The following is a 13,761-nucleotide window of genomic DNA, read 5'->3' as shown; positions in this document are numbered from 1 at the left end:
TTTGGAATAAATTAAAAAAATATATATTTAATTATTGATTGATTGATCTTATGAGAGAGAGACAGACATCAATTTGTAGTTCCACTTATTTATGAATTCATTGGTTGAGTCTTGTATGTGCCCCTACTGGGGATTGAACCCACAGCTTTGGTATATCAGGATGATGCTGTAACCAACCAAGCTACCTGGCCAGGGCTGGTAGAGAATTTAGAATTTTTCTAAGTAGAGATTCAAAAAAATCTAGTATTGAGATGTTGCTGCAAAGTATATAGAATGTATGTACATGTTCATAGAATGAATGTATGTGTTAACTGATTTTTTTTTATCCTTTAATTTTTTTTATCCCCCTGACTTTTTTGGTTTGTTTTTCTTATGGCTGTGGGTACCACAGTTTTTAAGATCTAAAACAAGCACATCTAGACTGATAAAATATACACATGCATATTAGAGTAGTAATATGATAGAATATTTGAAATTAAAACATTTATATAAAATCAGAGACTTGTGGTCATTCCGCCTCTGCTTTTTATCTAATTTAAATGATCTAAACTTAGTAGATCTTTTTTTAATGTTTGATTTTTTACTAGGGAATTTGGGCACAATGTACAACAATTTAGCTAGGAAAATCTGGCAGTGGAAGATGAGGGTAGAGCTATTTTTTGGGAAAAAAGTTCTTTTGAAAAAAGTGATTTGAGGTACTTCTCATCGATAAGTTTGATGTACCTAACATGAATAAATGTAGCTGGGGTAAATCAGAACTGAACTCAATACGTTTAGATAGGTCAAGGGGTGTAAAGAAATAGTGTATAAAAGGATCCTGGGCTAACTTGGATGATAAGAAGGAAAGAAAATATCTTGTTGGAATTACTTCCATTTGAAATTTTCTTGCAGCTGTCTTAGGTGTTCATTGCCTCCAAATTCTTACAGGAATTAGTAGAGAAGGTAAGACAGTGAGGAATTAACTCTAACCAGCTCAAATGTATTCACGTTACCAGAAAGGTGGTCAGTATTCTTTATGGGGTTTTTCTTATTCTAGGAAACATTCTAGGTACCTACAATTTAAGAAATGTTGACAAAAATGATGGTAGAGAACACTTAAAGGAAATAGAAACAAGGAAATGTAAAAATCGAAAAAGAAGTACCATGGGTGCATGGTATTAACAATGTTTCTTATTTATAAACATTGTACTCTAGTTGGTAAATTTAATTCACATGGAGGTATACAGTTTGTCTATTCTAAAACTATGGATACTGGTATTAACCAAATAAGACATATCGTAGATAATGTGAACTAGGTTTCTTGTATCAGAGAAGGAAATTACAAAGAAGCAGCAGAACAATGCTTGAATGAACTACACAGAGATAGTTAACATTTAACTTTAATAACCTGAGTTGAAACTCTTTAAGTGGTATTTGTATTACTATTGTATTTGGCATATATGGAAACAATGTTGTTTAAAATTTGTTTTTATTACAGAAGAAATTTTGGAATCCATAAGAGCAAAAAAGGGAGAGATTGACATTGTTAAAAGCCCAGAAGAAATAGAAAAGGACAACAATGAGACTGAAAATAATTCCAAAGATGCTGAGAAAAACAGAGAGGAGTTTGAAGACCAGTCCCTTGAAAAAGATAATGATGACAAAGCACCAGATGATGATCCTGAGCAAGGAAAATCTGAGGGTAAAAAAATTACTTGGTTAAAAAAAAATTTTATCAGTGTTATTTGTGAAATCTCTAATTTTATTTGCAAAATGAAAAGGAGTCATTTTTATAAACGATTATTTAATTTTATATTTCTTAAGAGTGTAGGATATCCTTCGCCCTTGTAACATACATAATCATTATAGTGAGTTTTATATGTATTGATTGATTTGCTATAATGTTATATCTCTATTTATACTTCCTAGGAAGGTGCCATTTCCCTATGAGATTGGTTGGTGAAAAATCATTACTTTAATATCAGAATATACTCTTTTGTATATAATAAAATTTGTTCATTTTCATACTAATTACTTAAACATTCTTAACATGTTAAGTATTCTTAAATACTTTTTGGATTACCTACTGCAAAAATAGCCCCAAATCTTATAGCTTCAAAATGGCCATCAAAATAAAAGCAGGTTTTTTGGTGATCATTCATTTTTAGTAGTTGATTGAATGAGACCATATGTCCTAAAGCGATTTTAAAGGATATCTTTAAAGTTTTGTTGTGCATTTTACTGTAGAGCCAACAGAAGTTGGGGATAAAGGTAACTCTGAGTCAGCAAATCTTGGCGACAACACAACAAATGCTTCTTCAGAAGAGACTAGTCCCTCTGCAGGGAGGAGTCCTGTGGGGTGTCTCTCAGAAACCCATGATAGCAGCAACATGGCAGAGAAGGTGGCGGCATCTGAGCTCCCCCAGGATGTGCCAGGTACAGAGGGCAGTGTATCAATGCCTCTGTAATGGGGGGAATCCTTCCCTTTTGCAGTAAAAGCTGAATGTCACCTAAAACTTTTAAAATATATGTTCATTCATGCTGCTTGCTTACATAAGTGCCATCCCTGATTGCTAAATGGTGCCCTAACATTTGGAATTTGACAATGTTCTTGCAGTTAGTGCTTGAAACTCATCATAATCTTCATGCTTTTTAAAGTTCATTTAGGTGTTTTTGTCTAATAGGCTTATTTGTATATTTTATCACCAGACCATAGTAGTGGATATTTTGGTTTTAAGTACTTACATACTAATGGCTCAGTTTTGAATGATTTGGCCATTCTAATTCTGTATGTGCTAACAGATTAATTTTATGTTCGCATGTGCTCATGTAGTTTCAACATTTTAAACCATATCATAATAGAAAACCATTGTCATAAAACATTTTTGCAAGGTATATATGAAATAAAAATGTAAGTTAATAATTTTCATTTTAAGCTTTTTTTAAAAAATTATTTTTACAGAGAGGGGAGGGGAGGGAGAAAAAGAGGGAGAGAAACATCAATGTGTGGTTGCCTGTTGCACACCCCCTACTGGCAAGCTCTCCTGCAACCCAGGCATGTGCCCTGACTGGGATTTGAACTTGCGACCCTTTGGTTCACAGGCCAGCACTCAGTCAACTGAGCCACACCAGCCAGGGCCATATTTGAAGCTTTTTAAAATTAAAATTATACTCAAAATAAGTACATTACACTAAGGATCTCATTATGCCTTTCTTTTTTGCATTTTTTAAGTGAAAAAACTTTTATTATAGCAGCTATATGTATTTTTCAACAAATAAGAAAATTTAAATGAACAAAACAAGAAAATAAACACTGGTAATTCCAGTAAAAATCAAGAATTATAGCTAATAACCTTGATGGAAATCTTAAAGGTTTTGTTTCTAAGCATTATAAAAAGTTCACATAATTCTTCCTTCTTGCTCCCTCCCCAATCCCCCCAGTATTTTAGTCATTTTGGTAGGAAAGTGGGGATATCTTAATGCTGGTTTAAACTTGCAGTTCTCTGGTGACTAAGGATGTTGAGCACCTGTGTGTGTGTGCGCATATATGTATATGTATATATAGGTCATTTGGATATCTTCATTTGTGAGGTTCCTGTGGCTTCCTTTGTTCATTTTCTGATAAATGGTCTCTTTTTTTGTCTGTGGCTGTTCATGGGTGAGGGTAAATTCAGTCCCTCTACTCCATCTTGACTGGAAGCAGTGGTTCCTACATTGATATTTCTTTTGAACTGTTAACCCAATCTCGTACTCCTAGAATAAATACCACTTGGTTGTCATGCATTGCATATATTTTAATATTTTGTTTAGGATTTTTAAGGTTGGCTTACCATTTTTCTTTTGTGATAATGTCCATGCCAGGCTTTGGTGTCAAGATTGTGCTGGCCTCATAAAATGAGTTTAGAACAAGTTCCCATTTTTCCTTGTCTGCAAGAGTTTGGGGGTTGGTGTTATTTATTCCTTAACTGTTTGCTGAAGCTATCTGGTCCTGGAGTTTTCATTATGGGGAACTTATTCATTGCAGATTCCATTTCTTTGGTAATAGTGGGCTCTTTATATTTTCTGTTTTCTTATATCAGTTTTAGTAAATTAAAGTTTTCTAGGAATCTACCCCATGTTATTTAAACCTTAAATTTTATTGGCATGAACCATCCCATCTTTTTAATGTTTACAAGATCTGTAGTGATACTGTCTGTTTTCAGTCCAGAAATTGGTTATCTGTTCTGTATTAATCATCTCACAGGATTGTTACCAACTTTTGTTAGTCTGTAAAAAATTACTTTTGGCTCTGGCTGGTGTGGCTCAATGGATTGAGTGCTGGCCTGTGAACTAAATGGTCGCTGGTTTGATTCCTGGTCAGGACACATACCTGGGTTGTGGGCCAGGGTTGCTGACCAGGTCCCCCAGTAGGGGTGCATGAGAGGCCACCATACATGGATGTTTCTCTCCCTCTCTTTCTCCTTCCCTTCCTCTCTCTAAAAATAAATAAATAAAATTAAAAAAAATTACTTCAATCTTTGTTGATTCTCTCTACTGTATGTTTTTTATCTTTATTCTTTCCTTCCTTTTGCTTTCTTTGCTTTTTTTTTTTTTTTGGCTTTTAACCCACCCCCCTGTTTTAAACCACTTTATTTTTTTAAAGATTTTATTTATTTACTTTTAGAGAGAAGGGAAGGGAGGGATAAAGAGGAGGAGAGAAACATTAGTCTGTAAGAGATACATTGATCATTTGCTTCTCCCATGCCCCTAGCTGGGGACCAGGCCTGCAACCCAAGCATGTGCCCTCACCTGGAGTCAAACCAGCGACCATTTAGTTCACAGCCAGCACTCAGACACCGAGCCACACCAGCCAGGGCTAAACTACTTTATTGAGGTATAATCAACATACAAAAAGCTGTACATATTTAATATACAACTTGATGAATTCAGAGATCAATATACAACCATGAAAATACCACCAAAATCTGTGACATAAATATATTCATCACCTCCAAAAGTTTCCTAAACTCTCATTTTTTTCTCCTAGCTTCTTGAGACACTTTGATGATTTTTAGATTTTCTTTCTTTTTTCTGTGTTGGCTGTTAAAGCTGTTTCCCTCTATGTACTGCTGTAGCTATATCTCATAATGTCATGCTGTCTTTATCATTCAGTTTAAAATATTTTCTAATTTCAATTATAATGTGGTTTTATGGTTATTTTTTAACCCACTGCTTACATAAAAGTATATTGCTTAATACCATAACATTTGGAGATTATCTTGTTATCCTTCTATTATAGATTTCTAGTTTAACCCACTGTAGTCAGAGAACATTGTGTGATTTGTTTAGGCTTATTTTATAGTCCAGCATTTGGGTAATGTTGATTAATGTCTCATATGCACTAGAAGAGGATGTTTATTTTGAGTTGTTGGGTGCAGTTTAGGACAATTAGATCAAGGACTTTTTTAAAAAAATTTTCTTTTTTTATTACTTGTGATTTTTAAAAATTTTATTTAGTTATTTTTCAAGTACAGTTTTTTTGTCTATTTCTCCCATCCCATCCCAGCCTCCCCTGCCCCTTGCTCCCCATCTCCCTCCAATTTCCACCCCCCTTAGTTCTCGTCCCTGTGTCCTTCCTATTTGTTCCTCCAAATCCCTCCCCCTTTTTCCCCTTAACTTCCCTTCCCTCTCCCCTCTGGTCACTGTCCCCTTGTTCTCTATTTCAGTTGTCTTTGTTTTTTGTTTTTTTTTTCTGCTTGCTTGTTTGTTTTGTTGTTTAGCTTCCTGTTAAAGGTGAGATCATATGGTATTTGTCTTTCAACACCTGGCCAATTTCACTCAGCATAATGCTTTCCAGTTCCATCCATGTTGTTGCAAAGGGTAGTAGCTCCTTCTTTCTCTCTGCTGCATAGAATTCCATTGTATATATGTACCACAATTTTTTGATCCATTCATTTACTGATGGGCACCTAGGTTGCTTCCAACTCTTGGCTATTGTAAATTGTGCTGCTATGAACATTGTTGTGCATAGGTTCTTTGATATTGATGTTTTAGGATTCTTAGGATATAATCCTAGCAGTGGAATTGTTGGGTCAAAAGGCAGGTCGATTTTTATTTTTCTGAGAAAAATCCATACTGTTTTCCATAATGGTTGTACCAGTCTGCAATCCCACCAACAGTGAACTAAGGACCCCTTTTCCCCACAACCTCTCCAACATTTGTTGTTTGTTGCTTTGTTTACGATAGCCATCCTGACTGGTGTAAAATGGTATCTCATTGTGGTTTTAATTTGCATCTCTCTGATAGCTAACGATATTGAGCATCTCTTCATGTGTCTCTGGATGTTCTGTATGTCCTCCTCGGAGAAGTGTCTGTTCAAGTCCTTTTCCCATTTTTTAATTGGGTTGGGTGTCTTCTTAGAGTGGAGTCGTGTAAGTTCTTTGTATGTTTTGGAGATTAAACCTTTGTCTGAGGTATCATTGGCAAATATGTTTTCCCATACAGTTGGTTGTCTTTTTAATTTAATACTGTTTTCTTTAGCCACGCAGAAGCTTTTTATTTTGATGAGATCCCATTTGTTTATTCTTTATATTCCTTGCTCTAGGGGACATATCAGTAAAAAAGTTGCTGCGTGAAATACCTGAGATTTTCTTGCCAATGTTCTCCTCTAGGACTTTAATGGTGTCATGGCTTATATTTAAGTCTTTTATCCATCTTGAATTTATTTTGGTATATAGTGTAAGTTGGTACTTAAGTTTCATTTTTTTGCACGTTGCTGTCCAGTTCTCCCAGCACCATTTGTTGAAGAGGCTATCTTTACTCCATTTTATGTTACTGCCCCCTTTGTCAAATATTAATTGACTGTAGAGAGTTGGGTTTATTTCTGGGCTCTCTGTTCTGTTCCATTGGTCTATGTGCCTGTTTTTATGCCAGTACCAGGCTGTTTTGATTACAGTGGCCTTGTAATACAGTTTGATATCAGGTATTGTGATCCCTCCTACTTTGTTCTTCTTTCTCAGAAGTGCAGCTGCTATTCTGGGTCGTTTATGGTTCCATATAAATTTTTGAAGTATTCTATGTCTGTGAAATATGCCATTGGTACTTTAATAGGTATTGCATTGAATGTGTATATTGCTTTGGGTAGTATGGACATTTTGATGATGTTAATTCTTCCAATCCATGAACAAGGTATATGTTTCCATTTGTTTGTGTCTTCCTCGATTTCTTTCTTCAGGGCTGTGTAGTTTTCTGCATACAGGTTTTTTACCTCCTTAGTTAGGTTTATTCCCAGATATTTTATTTTTCTTTTTGCTATATTGAATGGGATTTTTTCCTTGATTTCTGCTTCTGCTGATTCATTGTTGGTATACAAAAATGCCTTTGATTTCTGGATATTGACTTTGTAACCAGCTGTTTTGCCAAATTCATTAATTAGTTCGAGCAGTTTTTGGGTAGAATCTATAGGATTTTCCATGTACACTATCATGTCATCTGCAAACAGTGTCAGTTTTGCTTCCTCCTTTCCTATTTGGATGCCTTTTATTTCCTTTTCTTGCCTGATCGCTGTGGCTAAAACTTCCAATACTATATTGAATAGAAGTGGTGAAAGTGGACATCCAGATCAAGGATTTTTAATGTGTTGTTCAAATCTATATCCTTGCTACATTTCTTCCCCTTTCTTCAAGATACTTTAAAATTATTTTTAACTATTTACTGTAGAGTTCCCTTTTTCTGTTTTCACTTTTTCAGTTTTTACATACTATAGTTTCAGGCTGTCTTACTAGATGCATATAGTTTTTATGTTTTCTCGTTTAATTAACTTTATCATAGTGAAATATCCTTTATCTTTAATAGTGTTTCTAAGCTACCACAACTTTCTTTTGATCGGTGTTTGTTGTATGGTATATCTTTTCTGGAATAGAAAAGGCTTTTAAAATAAGCTGGGAATTTAAAATCTTTAGAAATCCATCTTCAAAAAATCTTTAGAAATTATCTACTTTAGAATTTCTTTAGAAATACACATATTATTTCAAGCTATATTTTTTAAGTCTTGTCCAAGACCACTGTTATTTTCATATAACATGATAAATGACATTATAAAAAGGAAAAGTTAGAAATTTATGGTCTAAAAATCTGTAGGAGTGAGGAACATAAGGAAAATGGGCACATTTCATATTGGTATGAAAAGTGATCACAAAGATTCAGTGTGGCTAAGCTTGGAGATTAAACTGGAAAATTGGGCTGTATTTGGGGAAAGGCTGGTAGACATAACTTTAAAAAGTTACTCCCTTAATGCCTATTCTTTAGGTGTTTTTTCTTCATGTGAAATATCTGTAATACATCAATACATTATTGATGTATTACAGACATTTCACTTTAGTTCATGAATGTGCTTATGTTGCCTAAAACAACCCCATACAGCAAATATTGTTTTGTATGCAGTATAACTTCTTTGTAGTTATCAAAAGCCTTAATTTCAGACTTACATTTTTGTCCGGGAGTTTAGATAGAAACCTGAATGTCAAATTTTAAATTTATTAGGGGAAAAAGGGACACATGTCTTTCTAGCGTCTTAAGTTCAAATCTACCATTGAGAATTTGTATTTAGACACATAATGCATACATTTGTTTTATTTAACTTATACCTCTAGAGTTCATGATTGGGATTAGGCAAATATTAGTAGCAGATAAAGCTTTATTTCTTTGACTATTTATAATTGCTTTGAAAACGTTTCCGTGAACATAATGAAACTTTAACATTTATAAAATTGAACTATAAGAACTTACTGATTTTAACTTATTTTAACTTTTTGGGATAACAACATCTTAAAATACAGTGCTGTGCTTTAGTTTTGAATTAAATTGCAAGAGAAATTCATTGCCTAAGAAGCTGTTAATACTGAATGCTGAACTAATGTATTACTCATATGCATTTACCTCATTGATTTGATCAGTAATGGCTTTTGTAGGTTCTGTAATTAAGTACTTTAGCTTTTTATTTTTAATGTGTTTTGTTTTAGTTTCTAGCTATATATGTTCTGGGGTTTTTTTTTACCTCATATTTTTGCTTTAAAATTTTTTCTTTTGTTTTCAGATGGAAAAGTTACTTTTTTTCCTTACAGTTTTTTGCTTAAAATTTTGTGGCCTTTTTTTAGGCTTTGGTGTTTATGTTCAAAATTTGAAGGTTAAGATCTGCATGTAATTTTGGTTTGAGGGATAAATGTAAAAATTTTTCTGTTTTTATTCATGTACAATGTCATGTACAAGGAAAACAGTATTATAAATACAAAATTTATACTATTTGCTGTAGGGCTAGAACATTTGGGCTCTGAGAATTAAAATGTACGTATTGGCAGATGATACCTTCTTAGTGGTGTTTTGAAGCAAATGCTTGAGATTTCCTCAATCCTGTAGCCTAATGAAATAAAGAGGTGAAGAGTTCTAGAATTATAATTAAAAAACAAACAAAATGAGTATTCTCAACCAAAGTGGAGGAAAACATTGTTTTCCACTTAAGACAAATTAACTTGGGACAAATTAACAAAAAAGTTTAGAGTAATCCTCAGCTCCATAATACTTTAAAAGATAAAAGGATGGAATCTGAACTGTTTGCTTTCAGTGGGTTACTGTTTTTTTTTAGTTCAGAATATCTAGGTGTTGGTGATTGATTGCCAATTATTACTTTATGCAGTACCATTATCTCTCTAATAGCAGAGAGCATTTCCTATAAAAAAATTAAAAAATCTTATTTATTTTTAGAGAGAGGAGAAGGGAGAGAGAGAGGGACAGAAATTTGGCTTCTTGCATACCTCCAAATGGATGTTGGGTGTCTGGCCCGCAACCCAGGCATGTACCCTGACCGGGAATGAACTGGTGACCTTTCAGTTTGCAGGACAACATCCAACCCACTGAACTGTCGGGGCTATAAAGTGTTTTTATATATATATATATATATATATATATATATATATATATATATATATATATGTATATGTGTGTGTGTGTGTGTGTGTGTGTGTGTGTGTGTGTGTGTATATATATATATAGAGAGAGAGAGAGTCAGAATGTCTTTTTTTAATTCTTATATTATTACAGTTCCAATTTTTCCCCCTTCGCTCTCCTCTGTCCAGCCTGCCCCATTTTACCACAGTCAGTTCCTGTATAGTCCGAATCTCTTTAAGTTCCAATTCCAGAGTTACTTTCTTGGTTAAAATCATACCTATTTATATTATGTTCTAAAAAAGTATTTGTGGGCTGGTCTAGTACCTAATATATTTTAAAAACATATTTCTTCTGCCCTGGCTGGTGTAGCTCAATGGATTGAGTGAGGGCCAGTGAGCCAGACAGCCACAGTTTGATTCCCAGTCAGGGCACATGCCTCCGTTGCAGACCAGTTCCCGGTGGGGGACGCATGGGAGGCAACCACACACTGATGTTTCTCTCCCTCTCTCCTTCCCTTCCCCTCTAAAGATAAATAAATAAAATCTTTTTAAAAACACATTTCTATGAGAAAATACACTCTGAACTCATAAATGAGGGGATATCATTATCATTCTATATTATTTTATTGACATGATGTTTAGGCAATTATAAATTTGGTATCTTGCACTTTACAAATCTAGATCTATAGCTGTAAAAGGAATGATTAGTTGAGAAATCTGATGTTATTTGCATGATTTACCTCTTTTCTTCCATTTACTCTTATTTTTCCAACATGAGTTACTTGTAGTTCTGAAATTTTAAATTTGCCATTTCTGTCTTTCTTATAAAATGTTATTATCAAAAAATTTTAAACATGTACAAAAGTTAAAGAGAATAGTATAATGGACTGCCCCAATATATCTAACATTTAGATTGAAAAATTACCAAGATTTTCTGTTGCTTCACTCATGCTTTTTTTAAAATGCATTTATTTTCCTTTTTTGGTTCAAATTTAAAAAATTTGACCCTGGCTGATGTGGCTCAGTGGACTGAGTGGTTGGTGGCTTGCAAACCAAAGGGTCACCAGTTTAATTCCAAGCCTCAGTTGTGGGTCAGGCCTCCAGTGTGGTGGGAGGGTTGCTGGGCAACCACACATTGATGTTTCGATACCTCCCTTCCCCTCTCTCTAACGGTAAATTAAAAAAATTCTTTAAAAAGAATTTGTCCCCTTTGATCCCAGGAGTACAGTATTAAATATATTATAATCCTTAGTTAATTGCATTTATCACTATTCATTGCATAGTCCTTCTTAATTTAGTCATTCAGGCTTAAAATCATCTTTATAATGAAATAAACATCTAGGGACAAAAAGCAAAGTCCTGCTTTAAAACTAACCTGCATCTAACCATTTCCCCAGTTCCATCCCCTGCCCCTGCCACCTGAAGTGCTTGTTACTCTGAATCCCGCATTCATTAATATCTTCTTTCCTTCTTACAGGGCAAACCCAATAGGATTAAGACTGTTGATAACTGATTGTCAAAGTGATAAATAACTCACATACTCTTACCTCATTGAGTTGATCTACATGATTTGCTAAAAACTATATTTCTGTTTTTGTTATTTTAAGTTTTACAGCAAGTGTATTGTGTCAAGTATATTTTACTAAGGGTGTTGTGTTAAGTAACTTTTTGGAACTTAATTTTTTCACTTTTTTACTATATTACTAATATATGTTGCTGGAGTTCTTTCATGTTAACTGCATTATAATAATTCTCTGTGTAACTATACCAAAGTTTGTTTATTCCCTTTCCTGTTGATGTGAATTTGAGTTGTCTTCTACTGCAGTATTTTAAAGCAAAATCTGAACATTATGTTACATCAGTCGTATATACATTTCTAAAGAATATGTCTTACATAATTACAGTGCCATTGTCATTTTAATAAAATTGATGACAGTTTCTTAATATCCAGTCAGTTTAAATTTCCTCACTTTAAAATGTTCTGTTTTGTTTCACATGTGCTGTGTTTGAAATAACTTTGAAAAAGTCCTTGTTTAACATAACATTTGGTTTTATGTCTCCTGGGTCTCTTAATCTAAAGCACTTTCCCCTTCCCAACTTTGTTCTTTCACATGCTGTTGACTTGTTGAATCATAATGTGCCGTCCTATGAAATGCCCCACATCCAGGATTTGTCTGTGTCCTTCTTCTTGGTGTTAATTTGTTCTGAAGCCTTAATTAAATTCATTTGCAACTACTTTTGGCTAGAATACTTCGTAATTGTGTTCTGAGTATTTCATATTTTATCACATCAAAGGCTCATGATGTCTGTCCTACCTTTACAAATGCTAAGATTGATCAGTTCAGGTGGTAACATGAAGTTCCCTTTTAAACTCTCAGTCATTGATATCCTTCCAGAATGAGTTATCTGTTTGGAGGTTATAATTTAGTGATTTCTAATTATATCATCTTTTCTCTGTGTTTTTTTTTTTAAACTAGAATTAGTCTGTGGAGAATTTTCCTTCATTAACTGAAGTTATTTGTATTTGAATACCTTGAAATTTAGTTAGAGCAGGAATAAATGCTTGATTTTTTTCTCTTCAGTTCTAATTTTCAGAGTTAGGAGCTGGTGTCCATTTACCTTCAGTGGCGATTCATGAGTTACAGACTTTTGGGGGAGGGGTGTGACTTTCTCATTTTAAGTATCCTTTTGAACTCATGGGTCTTCATATATTCAGTTTGTTTCAGTTGTAGTTATCATTCATTTTGCTTATGTTAACCAATGGAGCCCCTTCATACTGGCTTTTGAGGTTTTTTTGCCATGGCATCAGTAGTCTTAGATAGTTTCCTGGCTTTTGGCAGAACAAGATGTTTGAGGCTTATCTTACATATTTTCTACCTGGACCTGGAATGAGTCATTCCTCCAAGAAGCCCTGATTTCTTTTAGTGGAGAATGATATTTTAAGACTGTAGTCTGGGCCTCAGAGTACTTATTGCTCTTGGGCTCTCACTGCCTCTAGGTTTTGTTGGTGGGTAGTATTAGAAAATACCTATTTTTAAAAGAAAAAGATCATCGATTCATATTGACATTTTTAATTCAGATTGAGGATTGCATACTAGGTTTCTTTGTTTTTTTTTACCTGTATCTCTTTTCCTTTACCCTGAAAGCCTTAGTTCCTAACAACAGTAACTTGATTATATTTGTTTTATCCTGATACAGATGTTTGTTAGTAACATTATCATCTCGATGTGCATTAAAGTAGTAATACGAAATGATTTTATAGATCATAGTAATATCATAATACAGATATTATTGCTAGTGATAAGACTGTTTAGTAGCAGTTAGGATTTTTGTAGTTCTTTATTTATATTTATATTTCCCCTAAGGATGTATAGTCAAAATACTGTATTCCAGAGTCACTTGAAATAATTGTAGTTATACCAACAACTTGATATACAGTTAGGCTTTATTTGTTTCAGTTTTTTCTAATTTTAATTTTTAAAAAATGTAAAACATTTACATGGTTCCAAAATCAAACTATGTAACTGTATGTATGCAGAGAACTTTCACCCCTCTTAAGGTATAAAGGTCCTTCTCTTCTCTAATGGGTGGCAATCTCGTTATTCTTCCAGTGTGTTTTTTTTTTCTTTCCAAATAAAAGCAAGATATATGTCCACAAATTCATATTTCTTTCCCCTTCTTACACAAAAATTAGCATACTGTAAATACTGTTATGTGCCCTTTTTTTTTTACATTTAATTTTGAGATAATTATGTAAGTGGATATAGTGATTTCCTCAGTCCTTGTTATGGTAACGAGATATTTCATTGTGTGTATCATCTTTTATTCAACCAGTGCCCTATTGATGGACATTTTGTTTGTT

The 13,761-nt window shown here is 33.8% G+C and overlaps 1 protein-coding gene across 17 annotated transcripts in view; it reads left to right on the top strand.

Moving 5' to 3' along the window:
* The window catches only part of BPTF (bromodomain PHD finger transcription factor), a 137,903-nt gene that overhangs the window by 44,028 nt on the left and 80,114 nt on the right, over positions 1–13,761 (top strand). For 13 of the 17 annotated variants that reach the window (XM_053655503.1, XM_053655475.1, XM_053655488.1 and 10 more), the window contains exons 4-5: positions 1,478–1,681; positions 2,227–2,415. In XM_053655503.1, coding sequence (XP_053511478.1) covers positions 1,478–1,681; positions 2,227–2,415 — 393 coding nt within the window. The remainder of the gene's footprint in view (positions 1–1,477; positions 1,682–2,226; positions 2,416–13,761) is intronic. The other 4 variants (XM_053655507.1, XM_053655505.1, XM_053655498.1 and 1 more) reach the window with 1 other exon arrangement.

Source organism: Artibeus jamaicensis, unplaced genomic scaffold (assembly GCF_021234435.1).
Source record: "Artibeus jamaicensis isolate MK-2021 breed Jamaican fruit bat unplaced genomic scaffold, CSHL_Jam_final contig_1998, whole genome shotgun sequence".
Classification (NCBI taxonomy): Eukaryota; Metazoa; Chordata; class Mammalia; order Chiroptera; family Phyllostomidae; genus Artibeus; species Artibeus jamaicensis.
The sequence above is the reverse complement of the archived record's forward strand: the minus strand, read 5'-3'. Positions and strand labels throughout refer to the sequence as shown.